This window comes from Coptis chinensis, chromosome 3, assembly GCF_015680905.1.
Source record: "Coptis chinensis isolate HL-2020 chromosome 3, ASM1568090v1, whole genome shotgun sequence".
In the NCBI taxonomy this organism is placed as follows: domain Eukaryota; kingdom Viridiplantae; phylum Streptophyta; class Magnoliopsida; order Ranunculales; family Ranunculaceae; genus Coptis; species Coptis chinensis.
The window spans coordinates 44,004,306-44,020,057 of record NC_141458.1 but is presented as its reverse complement, the minus strand read 5'-3'; the positions used below and the strand labels follow the sequence as shown (position 1 = coordinate 44,020,057).

At 34.3% G+C, this 15,752-nt stretch overlaps 1 protein-coding gene across 8 annotated transcripts in view; it reads right to left on the bottom strand.

Annotated features, from left to right (window-relative positions):
• Window positions 1-2,850, bottom strand: part of NUDT3 (nudix hydrolase homolog 3) — a 49,764-nt gene extending 46,914 nt beyond the window's left edge. For 4 of the 8 annotated variants that reach the window (XM_086601956.1, XM_086601958.1, XM_086601957.1 and 1 more), the window contains exons 1-6: window positions 2,533-2,823; window positions 2,279-2,458; window positions 2,124-2,201; window positions 1,939-2,035; window positions 1,634-1,767; window positions 506-587 (exon numbers count right to left, since the gene is read on the bottom strand). In XM_086601956.1, coding sequence (XP_086458082.1) covers window positions 506-587; window positions 1,634-1,767; window positions 1,939-2,035; window positions 2,124-2,201; window positions 2,279-2,458; window positions 2,533-2,597 — 636 coding nt within the window. In that variant the 5' untranslated portion in view covers window positions 2,598-2,823. Of the gene's footprint in view, window positions 1-505; window positions 588-1,633; window positions 1,768-1,938; window positions 2,036-2,123; window positions 2,202-2,278; window positions 2,459-2,532 lie in introns of all 8 variants that reach the window. The other 4 variants (XM_086601959.1, XM_086601963.1, XM_086601962.1 and 1 more) reach the window with 4 other exon arrangements.
• Window positions 2,851-15,752: the final 12,902 nt, after the last annotated feature.

The window sequence follows — 15,752 nt, the reverse complement described above, 5'->3', positions numbered from 1 at the left end:
TTAGCAGTTTATTAATGTCTGACAGACAGAACTTTGCCTATAACGAGATAACCTGGACTTCCTTCTTTTTTTTCATTTTTTGATCAGTAAGATAACCTGGATTTCCAATTAATACTAGAAGAATATTTTGGATCAAAATACAGATTTCAGTCTCACAGTTAGGTTTTGTTTTAAGCAAGTTCAGCAAATATTTGATGGCCTAATAAACGACAGCCTAAGCGGAACGTGCTAGATCAAAATGATGATTTCCCAACCAGGTGTTGGCTTTGTTCTGTCGCCCCACAAAACAGGCATGTATAGTCATCTCTTTTAGAATAATCTATTTTCCTACAATAAGAAAGTGTGTGTGTGTGAAAAGATAGTATGGTTTTTCTTTACAATAATGAACACAAGGCATATAATTTTAAGCAAATGATTACATGTTTAATAGCAAAGTAGTATCACCAGATGTCCTGATAAAAACGATCAAGGCAATGTCATTATGCAAGATTACGGTGTTATATACCTCTGCATCAAGACAAATAGAAGCATATCGATCAAGCTGCTTTTGTAAAGTCAGGCTGTGTTGCTTCATATCCATATTGTACCTAAGGAATTTCAATCAAAATTATCAACAAAAACATGGAATGAACTTGAAGATGGCACATTACTTCGAAGAAATTATGTGCTTCATCAAATCACTAGTGAGAGAGAGATAAAAAACATTATTTCGGGAAGAGATTTGACGCTCCTGTAATAGCTCTATAAACAGGTAGAGAGTTAAGAAGCTACTTGTAGTTCATCCATATGATTGTCTATCTGTGTGAGTTTGAAAAAGATGTATACTTTCTCAGGGATGAGTTCAAAAGATATTCAGCTGAAACGTGAGAATAAAATTAATTGGCACAAAAAGAATCCATTTTTGCAAAGATTGTTGATGCATTAGAAGCTAACTAATAAATTTACTTGTACACTAGGAAACTCCCCAGATCACCAGATGGGAAGTTCCTCACCAGAAAGGAATGTGTAACTCTTTTTCCTCATTCTCTATTGAAATTGTCCTCCTCGGCCATTTTCTCCATTCTCCTCGCAATATGTTAAACAAATTTATAGAAAACAATCAACTTCCTAAAGATGATGTCTCTTTTCAGGAATGTATGAGAACATCATCAACTTCCTAAAGATGGTATCTCCTCAAAAATGAATAATAGTTGCATTTCAAAACAATCTCTAGTGAGAACAGCTTTAAAATCTTCCTTGTCATACAGTGTAATATAACTCCTATTCAAACCAAACATAATCCCAAAGTTCACTCCATCCCACTGAATATTGCAATCAAGTATGGCCATGCGACATGCATTTAATTTAAACCTCACATAGACCTATCAAAAGTAGTCCAGTAAAAACCAGTGATTGCACTAGTAAACAGAGTAGACATCAAAGATACAGTTTTTTAAAACATGCCTCTTTCATAGCGAGACAATTTGGAGCAAACTAAACTCTAATCTGCATGGGACTAAATGACCAAATCCACTTAGATTATAGCTACTAAACTTGTTTCAATCCAACATATATAAACAGAGAAAACTAAGACATTTTCAGCATTCAATGAAGCAATGAATTATTGAATTCTTTAAAAAATGCAACTTGCTACCTTTTTGAGATTATTTTGAATAGCTGAGCATATTCCCCCTTCATGTCATACGGGACATACTCAGAATCTTCAGTTGCAAGGATCTGCTCATATTCTTTCCAGTATATATACTTAACAGCAGAAACTTCTGACTCCTACAGGGAAAAAATAAAAAATAAATATAACAAAACAAGAGAATATATCATTTGCCATATAGTTAACTTGAAGGAAAAAGTATCTCAACCAAAATGCCCCTGACGCTCAATGAAACTAATTTACCAGCACAGACTTGAGGTGAACAATAACTTGTATAGATATAATCTCACCTGAAGAGTAAAAGCCTCCAGAGGGATTGGAGCCAGAGTTGTAACAAGGTATACATCATTGAACTCATTGTTGATAAATTTACCATCGTTTATGACACTGCAATCATCATTTATTTACAATAAAACTCTTGTAAGTTATCTTAAACATAAAAAATGCTCAACGCTGCATAAAAAGTAGCACCAACCATTCTTGCAGAAAAACGAATAGTAATTCAAATGCATCCTTTGGAAGAAGCAACCCCAGCTCTTCATGAAGCTCCCTCCTGAAAACAAACAACATAAAACTATTAATAATTAATTGATTATAACCAAAGATATAATAATTAATAAAAACAAGTACCTAGCAGTTACAAGTGAGGAGTGATCGGCAGAAATATGTCCAGCACTAGAAATGTCCCATAATCCAGGCCACGAGTCTTTGCAGTCGGCACGTTTTTGTAAAAGTAATTCTTGACTTGTTTCTGAGAATATCCACACGTGAACTGCTCGATGGTAGTCCCCGTCTCTATGCACAAGTCCCCTGCCATTCGCAATAATAATAACAATAAATGAGATTCAATTTGGAATAATAATAATAATAATAATTTGTTTCACCTGGATTTAGTGATCCCGGCTTTTTCGCCTGTTTTGGTCAGGACGTCAAAATGTTCTTCCGCCATGTCTTTTAGTCAACGAAAATCTTTTGATCGGAAACCAGCTGCTACTGGACCCACCCACGTGACAGAACCTTTATTTGTACCAACGAAAATTTTATGACGATCAATTGATTGAACAGAAAACGGGCCCTTATGACAAAATTGCGTTTTAATTAGGGCTAGTTTGGTTCCGCCGAATAATTAAGGCTACTAAGACTGCACTACAAACCGGGTTGATCACGGCTGAAAAAGATATTACCCTTATTTAAGTTTTTATCACTTAAATCAAAATCAAAATCAAAATATTGTAACTATTACGAAAAACTCCCACGTGACTTTTCAAGCACACTCACATTTTATGTTTATGACTAACATGAAAATTTTAATTTATTTTATGTTGTGCATATGTATAGTGGTGTTTGCATATTTGTTGAACACATGGACATTAGTTAGCATGTGTGGTAGTAGTATTTGTTAGGAATATACAATTTAATTGTACTTACTCTTTACCAATTACCAAACTATACAAGTCATTTATATTATATGTGTCTTGTTCTTCTTAGTTAAATCTGAGCCTAGTGTGGATACATTATGTCTTTAAGACAGATTTTTTCCCTCACGGTGTTTGAAGATTGATGGGAAACTATCTCCTAAAATAGAATGGATTTCCTTTTATAGAATCAGCGAACACAACATAATATTTGACTAAGAAGAACAGAGAGAGAAGATAAATATCATAACTCTTTGTGATATGGTGTCTCTTTCTCTCCAAATTCATCCACTATTTATAGGTAAGTGGTGCCTCTTTGAAACAACACAGTGACTCTTGGAAAAAAGTAAGTAACTCTTTGAAAAGTCACATGTTTCGAAAAGACACACCATTTCGGCATAAATCACTGTTTCGAACCAAATGCCTATTTCGAAAGGTCACACCTTTTCAGCATGATGTATTGTTTCGAACCAGTGCACATTTTGAAATATCGCACTTTTTCGACATAATGCACTATTTCGAACCAGTGCATCGTTTCGAAAAGGTTTTTCTCACTTTACGTACTGTTTAAAAAAAAACTCGTTTCATCTTAATGTGGGATAACTTGGGAGACAAATTACTAATTCATATCTCAATGGATTTGTGCAAAATCCATTTTTTAACAATCCCCCACATGAATGAAAAATTGGTTTCTTCTATCATAAACATCGAATTTATATTCTTTTACAAATGAAAATATACCGCATCAGGTCAAGTAGCATGGGAGGGAACCAGTGCATCATTTCGAAAAGGTTTTTCTCACTTTACGTACTGTTTAAAAAAAACTCATTTCATCTTAATGTGGGATAACTTGGGAGACAAATTACTAATTCATATCTCAATGGATTTGTGCAAATCCATTTTTCTAACAATCCCCCACATGAATGAAAATTTGGCTTATTCTATCATAAACATCGAATTTATATTCTTTTACAAATGAAAAGATACCGCATCAGGTCAAGTAGCATGGGAGGCCTTGAACTTGTCTTAGTGAAAGACGATCGGATTTAATTGGACGATCAGTAGACTTCAATTAATGTCCTTGAATTGTCAGCCGTTTGTATAAACCTAGACAATCATCTTCACGCAGTACCTTCTCGAATATTGTTGGTTCTCACGTTTGTGTTCATTTTGGCCTTGAACACTTCTTGGTTTCAGATAGTGCTTTTAAAACATTTGCCTTTAAAATTCTCATAGAAGCGGCCCCACTTCGCACTAACATAAGTGATTTATATAAAGAGTATATTGCAATACTCCACTTGGATAACATAACTTTCTAAAATATAGTAAATCATTAAAAGCTTGACTTATCCTGGTTCTCGCGGCAGATATGCACTGTCTTATATAGGAATGGGTTAGAGTATAATATTACTCTCTAATGCTAACTGAGTCACAAACATAATTCAGTTGGCCTATTGAACCTAGATCTTGGGATCTCCAGACAACTAGGTTGGTTTTTCCATTATGAGGACTCTTGGTTGATTATCTAAAAGGCTTTAAGCCCATTCCCCTTGATAATCTTTCCACTTGCTCTCTTGTTAAACCTTTTATAAGCGGATCCGCAATATTATCTTTTGACCTTACATAGTCGATTAAGATAACTCCATTAAAACAAGCAATTGTCTAAATTACGGTATTATGTCTAAAATATTTAACAAACTCATTTATGTGTATAGTGAGACTTCCGTTATACATGCTAACCAAAAATTTAAAATGCTCTACCAATATCAGATTGGATGTCACTTTTAGTGTATATAATACATAGATTGGAAGTAATAATTAGTTTTAATCATTTTGGAATATCCTCTAAAAAATTTGAAGGGTTTAAGCCGGTTGGAATATCTTCTTCTATGCTTCTTCTCGGTTTGTCAATGCAATGAATTCTTATTCCATAGTGGACCTCGCTATGCACGTTTATTTTGAGGATTTCCAAGAAACAGCTGCACCTCCAAGTGTAAAGACATATCCACTTGTGGACTTTGAGTCATTAGTGTTAGATATCCAATTAGCATCGCAGTACCATTCTGGAATGGCTGGATATATTGTATAGTGTAGACCAAAATTATGAGTATACTTTAAGTATCCTAAAACTCTCGGTATTGCAGTATAATGATTTCTGTCAGGATTACTCGTATATCGACTTAGCTTGCTCACAGAGTATGCTATGTCAGGCCTTGTACAGTTCATGACATACAGTAAACTACCAAGTATACAAGAGTATTCTAGTTGAGATATGCTATCTCAAATATTTTTGGCTAAATGAAGATTTACGTCAACTGGTGACCTTTTTAGTATGATGTTATATTTCTTGAACTTTTCAAGAATCGTCTTAATGTAATGAGATTGTGATAGAACAAGTCCATCCTCCATCCTAGAGATCTTAATTCCTAGGATAACATCAGCAACACCTAAATCTTTAATGTCAAACTTACTAGACAATATTTGTTTGGTAGATTTTATGACATCTATATTACTATCCAGAATTAGCATATCGTCTACATAGAGACAAACAATGATACATCCCTTTTAAGTGCTTTTGACATAGACACACTTGTCACACTCGTTTATTTTGAAACTGTTTGACAACATTACATTGTCAAATTTCTCATGTCATTGCTTAGGTGCTTGCTTTAATCCATATAAGGATTTAACAAGCTTACAAACTTTCCTTTCTTGTCCAGGAGCAATAAACCCTTCGGGTTGTTCCATGTATATTTCTCTGTCTAACTCACCCTTCAAGAATGCCGTATTTACATCCATTTGATGTATCTCAAATCCATGTATTTATATTATTGCTATTAGCATCCTTATAGAAGTTATTCTTGTAACTGGATAGTAAGTATCAAAATAATTCAATCCTTCATTTTGTATAAAGCCTTTGACCACAAGTCTAGTTTTATACTTGTCGATTGATCCATCAGTCTTAAATTTCTTTGTGAATATCCACTTATATCCCAAAGTCTTTGAACCTAGTGGTAAATCCACTAATTCTCATGTATGATTTTGCATTATGGATTTAATCTCGCTATTTATTGCTTATTTCCAATAAGTAGCTTCTGGAGATGACATTGCCTCCTTGAACGTTTGAGGGTTATTTTCCAACAAGTATGTTAGAAAATCAGGTCCAAAAGACGTTGACGTCCTTGACCTTTTTCTACGTCTAGGTTCCTCCTCAATTTCGCTTTGTGTAGGATGGTTACTAGTTGTAGCATCTAAAATTTTCTTTGCTGAACTTGGCTCTATACACATATTATACGGAAACGTATTTTCAAAGAATGAAGCATTCCTTGACTCAATAATCGTATTAATATGTATATCTTGAATCTCTAATTTATAAACCAGAAAACGATATGCACTATTATTGTTTGCATATCCAATGAATACACAATCAATAGTCTGAGGTCCTATCTTCACCTTCTTAGGTTTAGGGACTCCACTTTAGCAAGACACCCCCACACACTTTTAAGAATTTGAAGGAAGTCTGATGACCTTTTCATAATTTGTATGGTGTTTTAAGCGTCTTCTTGTTAGGAATCTTGTTGAGAATGTAATTGGCAGAAAGCAAAACTTCCCCCACAAATTATGGGGTAAACCAAAACTTAACAACATAGCATTCATCATCTCTTTTAGAGTTTGGTTTTTGCATTCCGCAATACCGTTTGATTGAGGTGAATAAGGAGCCGTAGTTTGATGAATTATTCCATATTCAGAACAGAAACCTTCAAAAGGTGATTCATATTCACCTCCTTTATTACTCCTTATAGCCTTAATTTTTTTGCTTAGTTGATTTTCAACTTTATTTTTATAGTGTTTGAACACTTCAATTGCCTTATCTTTACTTCTAAACAAGTAAACATATCTATATATAGTGTTATCGTCAATAAAAGTAATGAAATATTTTTTATGACATCTAGTTTGCACGTACTTAAGATCACATATATATGTATGTATTAAGTCTAAAGGTTCAGTACTTCTTTTAATGGAATGAAAAGATGATCTGGTCGACTTGGATTCTACACAAGTTTCACATTTATGGTGTGGGTCTATTTTTATCTTTGGTATATAGTCCAAATTAATTAATCTACCCAAAGTATCATAATTAACATGTCCTAATCTACCATGCCATATATGTGAATAGTCAATCAAGTAAACATAAGATTCAACTTTATTGGCGCTCTTTGGCGCAATAGTAAAACAAGACATCCTAAAGAGCCCATCCTGAAGATATCCCTTTCCCACGAATACATCATTCTTAGTTAGTACAAATTTATCATAAACAAAGACTAACTTAAAGCCATTCTTGCTCAGCAGCAACCCAGAAACCAAGTTCTTACGAATGTCAGATGCATAGAGCACCTCATTCAGAGTTAGTTCCTTCCCAGAAGTCAACCTCATCAGCACCTTTCCTTTGCCTTCAACCTTGGACGTAGAAGAATCCCATAAAGAGTTGTTATTCCTTTTCCACAACGTGATAAGTGGTGAATGATATCCACACTTTGTGGTCTAAAGATTTGGATTCTTTACTCCGTTCGGTGTAGACTCAAGTTTTTACTCACGTATCTTCGTGCGTTTAGATCGAGTAGGAATTTGAACCAACCTAAAGTCTAGAACAACTTACAACCTTGCTATGCTCCTTAGAAAACTAATGAGTAAGTTTTTATTTTATGATTAGTTATACTAAAATTACGTAGCTATTTTTTAGATTCTTAAGGTTACGTAATCATGCACACTAATAAAACAAAGTAAAAATCGATTTATAGAAAGGTGTGGAGAGTTAGTTATCCTCGTGTGAAAACAAACCTCTATTGTTTGACTCTAGTTTATTGCCTCTTAATTTTCCTATAATTCATAGACAAATCCTAACAAATATCATATTTTTTATCCCTAACAATATAATTCATCTCTGACATTATATTGTTAGCATGTGGAATAAAAGCAATGACTTATCTCTAAGTCATCACCTTGATTCCTAACTAGACTCTATACCAACTACCATTTTGGGGTAGGATGTAAAGTCTAGTTTGTTTTTCCTAAACAACTTACTAGAAAATCCATACAAAAGTGGTTCCTCACATGAGCATCATTAACCCTCCACAAAGAGAGGATTTAGCTCATGATTATAGGATTACAATGATCATGTGTTATGTATAATAATGAGAGAGAAAAAAAAGAATAATAGAATAACTAACTTGCCTTAAGAAATTGAGGTTTTATTTAGAGAAACAAGAGTTGTTACTATTAAAACTATTATAAACTTTCTTACCTCCAACTCCAACTAAAAACTAATTACAAGACAATGCAAATGAAAAAGGAGTCAAGTGGAGTTAATGCTCCCAAATGTGACTAAGGACTTTTTTTCCCCAAAATCAGCCCACTTAACCTTTCTCTCCTCTCCTCCCACATGAAATCACCTCCCCTCATTTATTATATTTATTACAAACCTATCTAAAAAACCAAATCATGCCAAAATTTCACTATTTTGGATAAACATCATTTAACCACATGCAAGGTGTCCATTTGTGCCAATAATTTGGCACTTTTGTCTCGACATGCTTCACGATTAATGACTCATCTATTCTTGTAGGCCCAGAAGGTGGGTCCATTGGTGGGCACGGACGTTAATTTTTGCAATTTTGGCTTGAGATAAAGCTAGTTGTGCTGATCATCTGGACAGCTTACTTGCGAAATCGGAGTCCAGGTTCAAGAGATATGAGCTCCGAAAGTTTGATGCTTCTGTGCATGTGATTTTGTTCTGACTTGATTATGTACTGTTTGAGTCTTTGGGCTTTAGTTCGGATTTGTTGGGCTTCACATGGGCTTGATCGAAAAGCTTATGTATACTCCCTATTTCGTGCTTAAATGCTGGCTTTATCATCATTTTTACGTTAGTTGATCCAACCTGCAAAAGCACGAAAATGCGATTATTTCATGATTATTAAGTACAAAATTAACCGAAATATTACATCACTACGGGGTTTTCTAATACAGTTTTGGGTGCTTATCAGTAAACATCGACTTGTTGGAGCATATGTGGCGAGTAGCACCAGTATCCACCCACCATTCCCTTTCATTTCCAATCATGAGACATTCAGAAACCATAGCATATAGGTTCATGTCATTAACATTATCAGAAAGCGTGTCCATTGTCACATTTGTTTCGGTCTTTTGCTTATTGTACTTCTTTGGCTTGCGACATTCACTTGCCTTATGTCCAGCCTTCCCACAATTGTAGTACTTGCCCTTGAACTTAGTAGGCGTACTACTCTCTTCACCTTGAGCTTTGTCTTAGCGCTTCCTCTTTCCATTAGCACTTGATTTTTCCACAACATTGGCATTTGCCACCATGGGATCCTTGCCCTTCTTCCAGATAGGCGGTTATCTTCCTTTATCCTTATATGGACAATCAGTTCTTCAAGATTCATATCTTTGCGTTTATGCTTAAGATAGTTCTTAAAATCCTTCCAAGATGGTGGTAATTTCTTAATCATAGCAGCCACTTGGAAAGATTCTCCTAGGGTCATTCCTTCAGCAATGACATCATGGAGGATTACTTGAAGTTTTTGGACATGGCTTATGACGGTCTTACTATCCATCATTTTGAAATCAAGAAATCTGCCGACTGTGAATTTCTTCATGTCAGCATCTTCACTATTGTATTTCTTGTCCAACGAATCCCAAAGTTCCTTAGCAGTCTTGAACACACTATACACATTGTATAATGAGTCAGCCAACCCGCTAAGGACATAATTTCTACACAAGAAATCAGCATGAAACCAAGCATCCTTGGCCAAAACCTTCTCCTTGTCGGTTTCATCAGGGCTTACATCAAGAGCCTTATCCCACATAAACATTGCCAAGTTAAGGGTGGTTAGATAGAAGAACATCTTCTATTGCCAGCGCTTGAAATCAGTTCCATTGAACTTTTCAGGCTTCTCCCCATGAGGAACATAATGGGGGAACAGCAGTAGGAATAGTAACAACATGTGTAACTGGTGGTGTTGCCATATTCTGAAATACAACCACACTTTGTTATTCCTTTAAACCAAAAAATAAAATAAAATAAAACAAATTTTGTTCGGTAAAGAAAAAGAAGGAAAAGAAATATGTCTTAAGTTGTTAGAAATATACAACTTAATTGTACTTACTCTTTACCAATTACCAAACTATACAAACATTTTGTCTTGTAAGTGTCTTATACTTTTTAGTTAAATCCGAGCCTAGTGTAGATACACTATGTCCTTAAGACAGATTTTCCCCCTCACAGTGCTTGAAGGTTGATGGGAAACTGTCTCCCCAAATAGAACGGATTTCCTTCTATAAAAAGCTAGCACTTTAATTCTATAGAATCAGCGAACACAACATAATATTTGACTAATAACAGAGGGAGAAGAGAAAGATCAGAACTCTGTGTGATCTGGTGTCTCTTTCTCTTCAAATTCACCCACTATTTATAATTGAGTGACTCTCGAAACAACACAGTGACTCTTGGGAAAAAGTAAGCAACTCTTTGAAAAGTCACATGTTTCGAAAAGACACACCATTTCGGCATAAAACACTGTTTCAAACTAGTGCCTATTTCGAAATGTCACACCTTTTCGGCATGATGCACTGTTTCGAACCAGTGCACATTTCGAAAGGTCGCACCTGTTCGGCATAATGCACTGTTTTAAACGAGTGCATCATTTCGAAAAGGTTTTTCTCACTTTACGTATTGTTTCAAGAGAAACTTCATTTTATCTCAATGTGGGATAACTTATGAGACAAATTACTCATTCATATCTCAATGGATTTGTGCAAATCCATTTTTCTAACAGTATTTGCATGTTTGTTATACACATGCATAATGGTGTGTGCATATGTGGTATACACATGCATAGTAGTGTTTGTATGTTTGTTTTGCACATGTATACACATATATAGTGTTTGCATATGTATTATACACATGCATAATGATGTTTGCATGTGTGTTGTACTTATGCATAATGATGTGTGCATATATGTTGTACACATGCATAGTGGTATTTGCATGTGTATCGGACTACTACTCCAAACTTAAAAATATCATCGATGATAACAATATCGAAATCGAGATAAATCACACAATTGATTAACACAAAATTCGAGGATTTGAAAAAGAAATTCAATTGTTGTTCAATTGTTTGTCGAATCGGTGTCGAAATCAACCCAATTATTTTTCAATTGTCAATAATCTATAATTGAAAAATGAGAAGAGTGTTTGTCAAAAAAGAATAAGATGTTTTATTATAGCTTAAATCACTAATCACAACACACAAATCAACTAACTCAAAGATAAAAACAGTTTATCTCAAAAAAAATTACAAGTTTATAGTTGGGTTTTTTTTTTGCTAGATGAAGAAGAGGATAAATATTTTCTCATATCTTAAATCACTAATCACAAATTCACAACACACAAATCAACTAGCTCAAATATCGAAACATTTAGATCTCAAAAGTATTTTACAAGTTTATAGTTTGAGTTTTTTTTGCTAGATGGAGAAGAAGTTCATATTTGGTATTAATAATAAATAATTTGTTGACGTCAGCCTGAAAATGTCCTTATATCGAAATTATTAGTGATAGATGTTGATGTCATCCCGTTTTTGTCCTAAAACCGTAATTATCGGTCAACCATGCTTAAAACCGAAATTATTGGTCAATTTATGTGTGTTGGGCCTAAATTTGTGTTGATTGAATTGTTTGGGCCTTATTTTGCAACGATGTTAATGGATCGGATCAGTTCGGTTCTTACCGATTTCAGTTTCGATTCTATTTTTAAAGGTTACTACCGGGTTCAGTTCTTTCGTTTTTTTTTCTTATATTTTGAAAACCCCGACCCATACCCTTCACTACGGCAATTTCCTTTTTTTTTTGGGCAGATAACAAAAAATATATATTACTAGGTAGTGGGGAGTATACTGCAAAACAGTGGGGAGTAATCAGAGTTGCGGAGAGAGAGAGAGAGTGAGAGCGAGTTAGGGAGAGATGGTTCCATGTGAGAGAGAAAGAGGGAAGGGTTATAAGATTGGAGAGAGAGTATTTGGGCAAAGAAGAAGAGAAACTAGATTGGGGACAGTCAGGTATAAACCTACCAAACAACATTTTTTGCCACAGACCCCCTCCCAAGGCCTACGACATTTGCTCCACGCATTGGACATCTGGACTTTGTTCCCCCTTAAAAAAAAAAAAGTACTGCGTCAAGTTAATATGTTGAAACCTCTTTTAGCCCTTCTCCCCCCACATTTAAAACTCATGGGTCCTAAATCCTAATCCATAAAAATTATATCTTTAAGTCTTAAACAATTCAATCAAACTTAATCAAAATACTAAAGTGGAATACCCCAACTTGTTAGAACAATGGAGATAAACCACTTGAGGAATAACAACAAATTAGATAAATGAGAAAATAGATAATGAGATATGAAATGAGAGATAACGAAGGGAAAGAGGGATAGAAGATGACTAAATAAGAAGAAATATGGAAAGTAAATAAGTTGCAATGGGAAGTGAAGAAGTAGATGATGCGAGTAGTCATGCAATGGAGTTGCCAATAAATCGTCAGTGACCAATGTCTGAAAATTGAGGTACCTTTGAGAAGAGTCTTATTGTAACTCAACACCACCACCAGATTTCGTTATTTCGTGAATTCACAAACCTCGTCTCTATAAAATGTTTAGACTTGTTTTGTGAATAATTGAATACCTACATAAAGCGTGCTACTAAAGACTTTGAGTTCAGTTGTGGGTGTTATTTGTGCACTAGCGCAACCATGGATTATCATGTGCTCACGAAAATCATTGAACTTCATAAACAATAGCGGTCCATCCCTTCGAGTGCTATTGATCCCATTTTGAAAACTTTATCTAATTCTCCAAATGTTTCGGTGGGTGTTGGTCCTAATTGTAGACATTTGATGGATATGTTGTTTATAAAACAACTTATGAAGAAGAGCATATGGTTTTTGTTATGAAGCTTATGGATATGTTACGAAACCAAGTTGGGCTGAGTTGGGTCGGGGTCCGCCCAACACAATTCTATACATGTCAATAATAAAACCCCCATTAATTAAGTCGGTTCCTTCCCATGTTATACATTGTTATTGTTAAAATCAATATTTTAATTATCGGTCAATTGATTCTTAAAGAAAATAGTGAGTTCAACTATTTGACAACTATTATAAGAGCTTACGATGTAGTAGTAGAATACCGACGACACAAAAATCAAATATTGATTCAAAGCTTTTATAATACCTCACTAAGATATTTGGCTTGTTCTTCCACATCTTTGATTCAAAAGTAATTGAGTGAACAACTTTCTTATATCTGCAAATGCAAATGTGACATCATACCTAAATGAGGGCATCATTAAAGGAATAATAAAGAATGTGTGGTATGTTTATATTATTTGTTACCTTGTATGGGTGAGAAAGGTTAGACTTAGAGTGATGATAAAGGTAAAAAGATATGTGATGTCAATGGGATTTGTAGCCCCACTCCAGCGGGTTGAGTCACTATTAGTAGTTGGGTATATCGTCGTAAAGAACAGTTATAAAGTGAAATTCTCGGTGGGAGTAATCATAACTTGTTCTATATATGAAAGGATGTGTGTAGTGTATAATTGTAAAACAAAATGAAGATGGATTGATATCACATGAAAAAAGTATATGCAATATGAGAGCGTTTTGTAGGCCAGATAACGATATTATAAACATTTTAGAGCCGCAAAAACTATTGTCTAAGTTGATACATAAACAAAGGTTTGCAGTATGATGAATGAAAACACAAGTGAATGTTAATGTTGATCCAATGACTTCAAAGCGTGGAGAATATATATCTTTTAAGCAAAGTTTTATCCATTCAGTAGAATCCGTAAATACACAATGAGATATATAGAAATATGTTCTCAGGATACAATAAAGGGGTATTATACAAGTTTGTTTTTTGGCTACTTATAAGTGTTTGTTACTTATAAGGGTATGCTTGATAAAAATTCCCGCTTAAGGGGCAAATATGTAAGGGTAAAACAATTTCCCACTTAAAAATTTGTCGGCAAGTTACATAGCAGGAAAATAGAGTTTTGACATTGTTTGTTTCATCAACAAGCAAATGTATCAAATGTTATTTGGCATTGTGTTTGATAACACAATATTTGCCATCGGCAAATTCGACAAGTAAAATTTTTGATCAATTTCAACACTAGTTTTGATCATTCACTTCTCTCACTTTTTCTCTGTCAAAGTTAGCCCGCCTCAATTCTCTCTCCCTCTCTCAATTATGGTAGAGTCTCTTTCTCTCTCAATCAAAATCATTATTAACAATTTTCTTGAACCATATATTCAAAAAATTACGGAGCGAAATTATTCTAAAAGAAGGTCAGTTTCTTTGTGTGTTTAGTTAATCTTATTATTTTTTCTAGGTTGTGGTATTTGCTCATTCTAGCGGAAATGAACTTGAGGCTTGAACTATAGTGAAAGTTTGAACTCAAGGCTTTTAGTGGAAAATGAAACTTAAATTTGTGTGAACTTTAGTTAAACTGCCAATGCCGAATTTTTGTTTTTGAATTAAGAAAAATTTGAGCTCTATGTACTTACCTTTGTTCTAGAACTACACGTTAGCATTACTCATTCAATTTGAATGAAAGTGAACAAATTGAGCAAATATATTAATATATTACGGGTGGAAAACAACTTATCAAACTTAAATGCAAAATGCGTTAATATCCTTTATATTTAGCAAATATATCAGCATGACAGATGGGTGGAGCTATTTTAGTACTTTTGTTCAAGGTTTATGCTATAAAAATATCAGTATAGATCATTCAAGTTGTGGTGGGTTGGATTCACCATGACAGATTAGTGCTAAAGTTGGTTTTGTGTGTTTTTGCTTCCCAGGCATTGGGATTTGTTGTCAGTGTTTTAAGACATTATTTGGGAGGGAATCATATGATATGGAGTTGTTAAAATTGTAGTTAAATAGACTTATTTTAGAAAATCCTATTCAATTTAATTTGTATGCAATCTCTTATTGAAATTGGTGATTAAGTTGGAAGTTCAATAATTTACATTAGGAGATGGTTTATAATGTAAAAACCTATCAATTTTGGGTTCAAGTGTTCATTGGAGAGAGAGGGATCACACTTGAGTGAGAGAGGGGAAGAGAATAGGGAAGGTATGGATTGATTTGCCAGATTAGGGTTGAAGTGAGAAAATCTTGATCGATTGGCCTTCGGCAAAATATATCCATCCCCATCTTGGATATATTTTTCCCGCATCAAGTGGGAAAACTAGGTCACGTGATGAGTTTGCCGGTTAATGATAAAAGAGTTTGCCAAATTCTAAAATAGTACCAAATAGTGGCAAATAGCTTGTTAAGTGGGAAAATGTAGGTTTGGCTAGCGGGAAAATTGGTTATCAAGCACGCCCAAAGTTTATGTAAGTCAAGTTTTCCTAATTACACTCTTAACACTTATAAATAACAAAATATACAAAAGTAAAAGGTCTACTACTTACACGGAGAAAAACAAACACTACAAAAAAAGTGGTCCACCACGACTTATGTGAGAATAAATAGTAAACATAAGTTGCAAAAAACAAAACATTGCTTAAAGCCCAATCGATAGTTCGTTAATTGAGT